Source organism: Dendroctonus ponderosae, unplaced genomic scaffold (genome assembly GCF_020466585.1).
Source record: "Dendroctonus ponderosae isolate FM_Combo_2020 unplaced genomic scaffold, Dpon_F_20191213v2 Dpon_F_20191213_488, whole genome shotgun sequence".
In the NCBI taxonomy this organism is placed as follows: Eukaryota; Metazoa; Arthropoda; class Insecta; order Coleoptera; family Curculionidae; genus Dendroctonus; species Dendroctonus ponderosae.
In genome coordinates this window covers 8,693-12,072 of record NW_026018703.1, presented here as the reverse complement: position 1 = coordinate 12,072, position 3,380 = coordinate 8,693, and the positions used below count along the sequence as shown (strand labels likewise).

At 33.3% G+C, this 3,380-nt stretch overlaps 1 protein-coding gene across 1 annotated transcript; it reads right to left on the bottom strand.

Moving 5' to 3' along the window:
* Positions 1 to 1,293: 1,293 nt before the first annotated feature.
* LOC125504423 (acetylcholine receptor subunit alpha-like) lies at positions 1,294 to 1,686 on the bottom strand (the record flags this gene model as incomplete). The annotated part of the gene is made up of 2 exons (XM_048666324.1): positions 1,519 to 1,686; positions 1,294 to 1,462 (listed from the first exon to the last, which is right to left on the bottom strand). Coding segments are annotated over exons 1-2 (270 nt in total), but the record flags the coding sequence as incomplete, so codon positions are not given.
* Between the last annotated feature and the right edge of the window lie 1,694 nt (positions 1,687 to 3,380).

Here is a 3,380-nt window from a genome sequence, read left to right as displayed (position 1 = left end):
CCGCTTGTCATAATATGGTTTCCTCGATTTACTTTATCATTCCATCATTCGACCCCGATTTTTAGTTCGACAATTTATATCAAGTTAAAAGAAACCGATAAACCTGTTTGCTTTTCTTGTTGTCAAGATAATTATTGACCAGTTCATTGCAACGAGATCTGTATGCTACAAGGCTTGAGTTCTTTCATTAGCGAGTTTAAACACCAGGGATAAGTAGTTAGCGCCCAAAAATACATTTACAATAGGGCCTTTGCACAATTCTTTGTTTGCTTAATTTTGTTCAAACTTTATCGTCAACTAACTGTTCTACATGATTCTCCAATTTTGCTTTACTTTCAAGGAAGTTATAAGCCATTTAAATTTGAATTTCTATTTAGCGCGTCGTTTTGGCTTTTGGTAGCACTTGCTGGACTGCTGACCTCACTACACTCGACTTTGATATCGTCTTACTTATATATTTTTTAATATAATTTCCTCGATATAATTTATTGTTTATTTTTATGTGATTATAAGTTATAACCAATGACCCTATACAAACCACTTAAAACCGATAGTGTCTTTTCACTTTTTATTTAGTGATGCCGAACACTCTGTTTTCATTATTTGCTTCTCCTATTCATGACAATGGAATAATTCTTCGAACGAACTCCATACTCTGGACATATTTTACATTTTACTATGCAGATATCAGCTTCTCGTTTCAGCTGCTCATATCAGATCTAGATTCGGAAAATCAGCTAAATATTTCTAGATTTCCAATGGCTCTTCAAGCATTTGCCAGCAAATTGTAAAAAGCAATTACTTAAACTTAAGTAACCCAATTATCACGCTGCTTAACGGTTGTCTTAAATTTAAAATCTCAGCCACTATCAACGAATCTACCAATAGTAAGATCTGATTGTGCTTTTACAAATTATTAATCATTCTTTTTCCACAATAATCCACAAAACAAAAAAAATACACTGATAAAACAACTCCATAAGACACAAGCCGAGGTGTGGTTCTTATTGTGTATTTATATGCAATAAAGCTTGAATTATATTATGTTTTTACGGCCCTATTGGCTTATTGACTGCAAACATATTATGAATTGTGATTGTGTATGTTGTTAATTGGTTTATATGTAGTTTGTAATTTTAATCCCGGATTGTTTAGCACAGGCTCGGCTGACCAAAGGGCGCAAAAAATGTGTCTCCATCCAGTTTTTTACCGGTTGAAATCAATTAAATTAATTTGTTCAATTGAGTTTAGTGAAATAAACAGGCGCTAAATTTTTCACATTGCCGTACTTACTTTTTCCCCACTGTCTGAAGGTAAGTAGAAAGTCAGCACTGTCAGAAACGAGATTCCCATGCACGGTATGATTATGTTAACTGTATAAAATAACGTTTTCCTCCTCATTGTAATGTTGAAGGTGATATCCAAATAGGGTTCGTCGCAGCACGTGTAAAACTTTTCATTCCTGTAAAATTAACATGTTTTGGGACACCAAATTTTAATATCTAGGAATTTTCGTACCTCACTGCTGGTACTTCTAAAATATCCCATTCGACTGACATGTAAAATTCGGATAAATCTACTCCAACGTCTACGATATTGCTTCCAGCTTTTTCGTCCATGTGCCTCAAATCTACCTGCAAAACCAACAGTTCTTAAAATACCATAATATATTTAATGCATTATTTCAATAACTGTACTAGCAAATAACTAAATTATGAACAAACACATCAATATACGGTAAAAGAACAATTGGTAGCCTATGTACAATTTTTACACTGATATGTACAGGTTAATCTATATGTTGCTACGAAAATATAAACCCACAATAAATTAATTTCCTTAATAAAGCATGGATGCGCATCCCAAAATACATTTGATTGTTTTTAGACATTTAAGGCAAAATCTTTTCTTTACTCAAACGTATTTCTAGATGTGGGTTTGAAACACTATGGTATAAAAATAAATAATCGTTAAACAAATAACTGAAATATAATCACCAACTCTAACTTTCTCAATATCGATGATAAAGCTGATTTTATATTTGCGTTGTATTACTTCGATTTGAATGAAAAAATACTTAAAGTTCAAAACGCATCAGAGAAAATATTAATAAGTTGATTTACATAGAACTTATAATAAATGTATATCCCCGATGTCCAATATGAAATGATAAAAATTTGATAAATATATTGTTAAGAATATGTACAGAGGAATAAATTGCCTTTAAGACAGCCAACTCGAGATTGTATTTGAAATTAGAACATCATTTGATCGGAATTTTCCTCTTTATTCCAGTCTATCGAGGATCTTAGGTCAATCCAATACAAATAATAAAAACTATAATGTGGTCCGTACGGGCCTCCAAAGAAATGCCACCCCAAAACATTATTGAGCCACCACGGAAAGCCAGTTGGAGAACCGCTGCTTGGCTGTATATTTCTCTTGATCTTATCCAAATTACAGCTCGCTCATCCGAATCTTTTAAACCCACTCTGACCCATCAGTAAACAAGACTTTCTTACAGTCATCCAAATCTCAGTCCACGTGTTCTCGAGCAAACTCAATCCTAGCTTGCTTGTGCTCTATGGTTAAGAGAGAACCTTTTGCGGGATGTTTTGCACTCAATCCGGACAATTTTGATCGCAATAAACTCACTCAAGTTAGGGAAAAGCCCAGTGTCCTGGGAAATCATCAAGATTTTAATGGAGACAGTTTCCAGATGAGTAGAAAGAAACTCAAGTTGACTGACATGTAGTAAAAGAATACATATTTTTTTACTACTAAGATGAACAGTCACCATTATTTACTCCGGGCTGAGAAGGCTATTTAATACCTCGCATATTATATCCTTCGGCGCCCAGCATTCAAGAGTGCTCAGTACATAATAGCTTACTTCTCGACCAAGGTATATAATATGTATTATGTGACAATTTGACAAAGATAGGAAACCATAAAAACAGACAAAACTCAACATTGAATTGCACTCGTAAATAGCTGAGGTAGCAATTTCATAGAACAGGTTCATCTGACTTTAATACAATTGTATTATTAAATTATTATATTTAGTGGAGTGAAAAGCGATAAAGAATTCATGACAAAGCAGCTTGCCAAAAGCGTTATGTCAGCATCATACTAATTTTCGTTAAGGCCACAGCCATTCCTTACACTAAATGTCTCATTTAATATCGAAGCCTGCCTGTTGAAATTCTCAACATTATCAGGGTGAAAGTTTGCACATAAAAATAAATAACGTTTTAGAACTGGTCAATATAAAATGTATTTTTAAATAAGTGAAAATTTAAACATAAAAGGAATCGAGAAAATTGATGGTTTTTATAACTGAGTTAGTATTTATGAAGAATTCCTATGCAAAACATGCA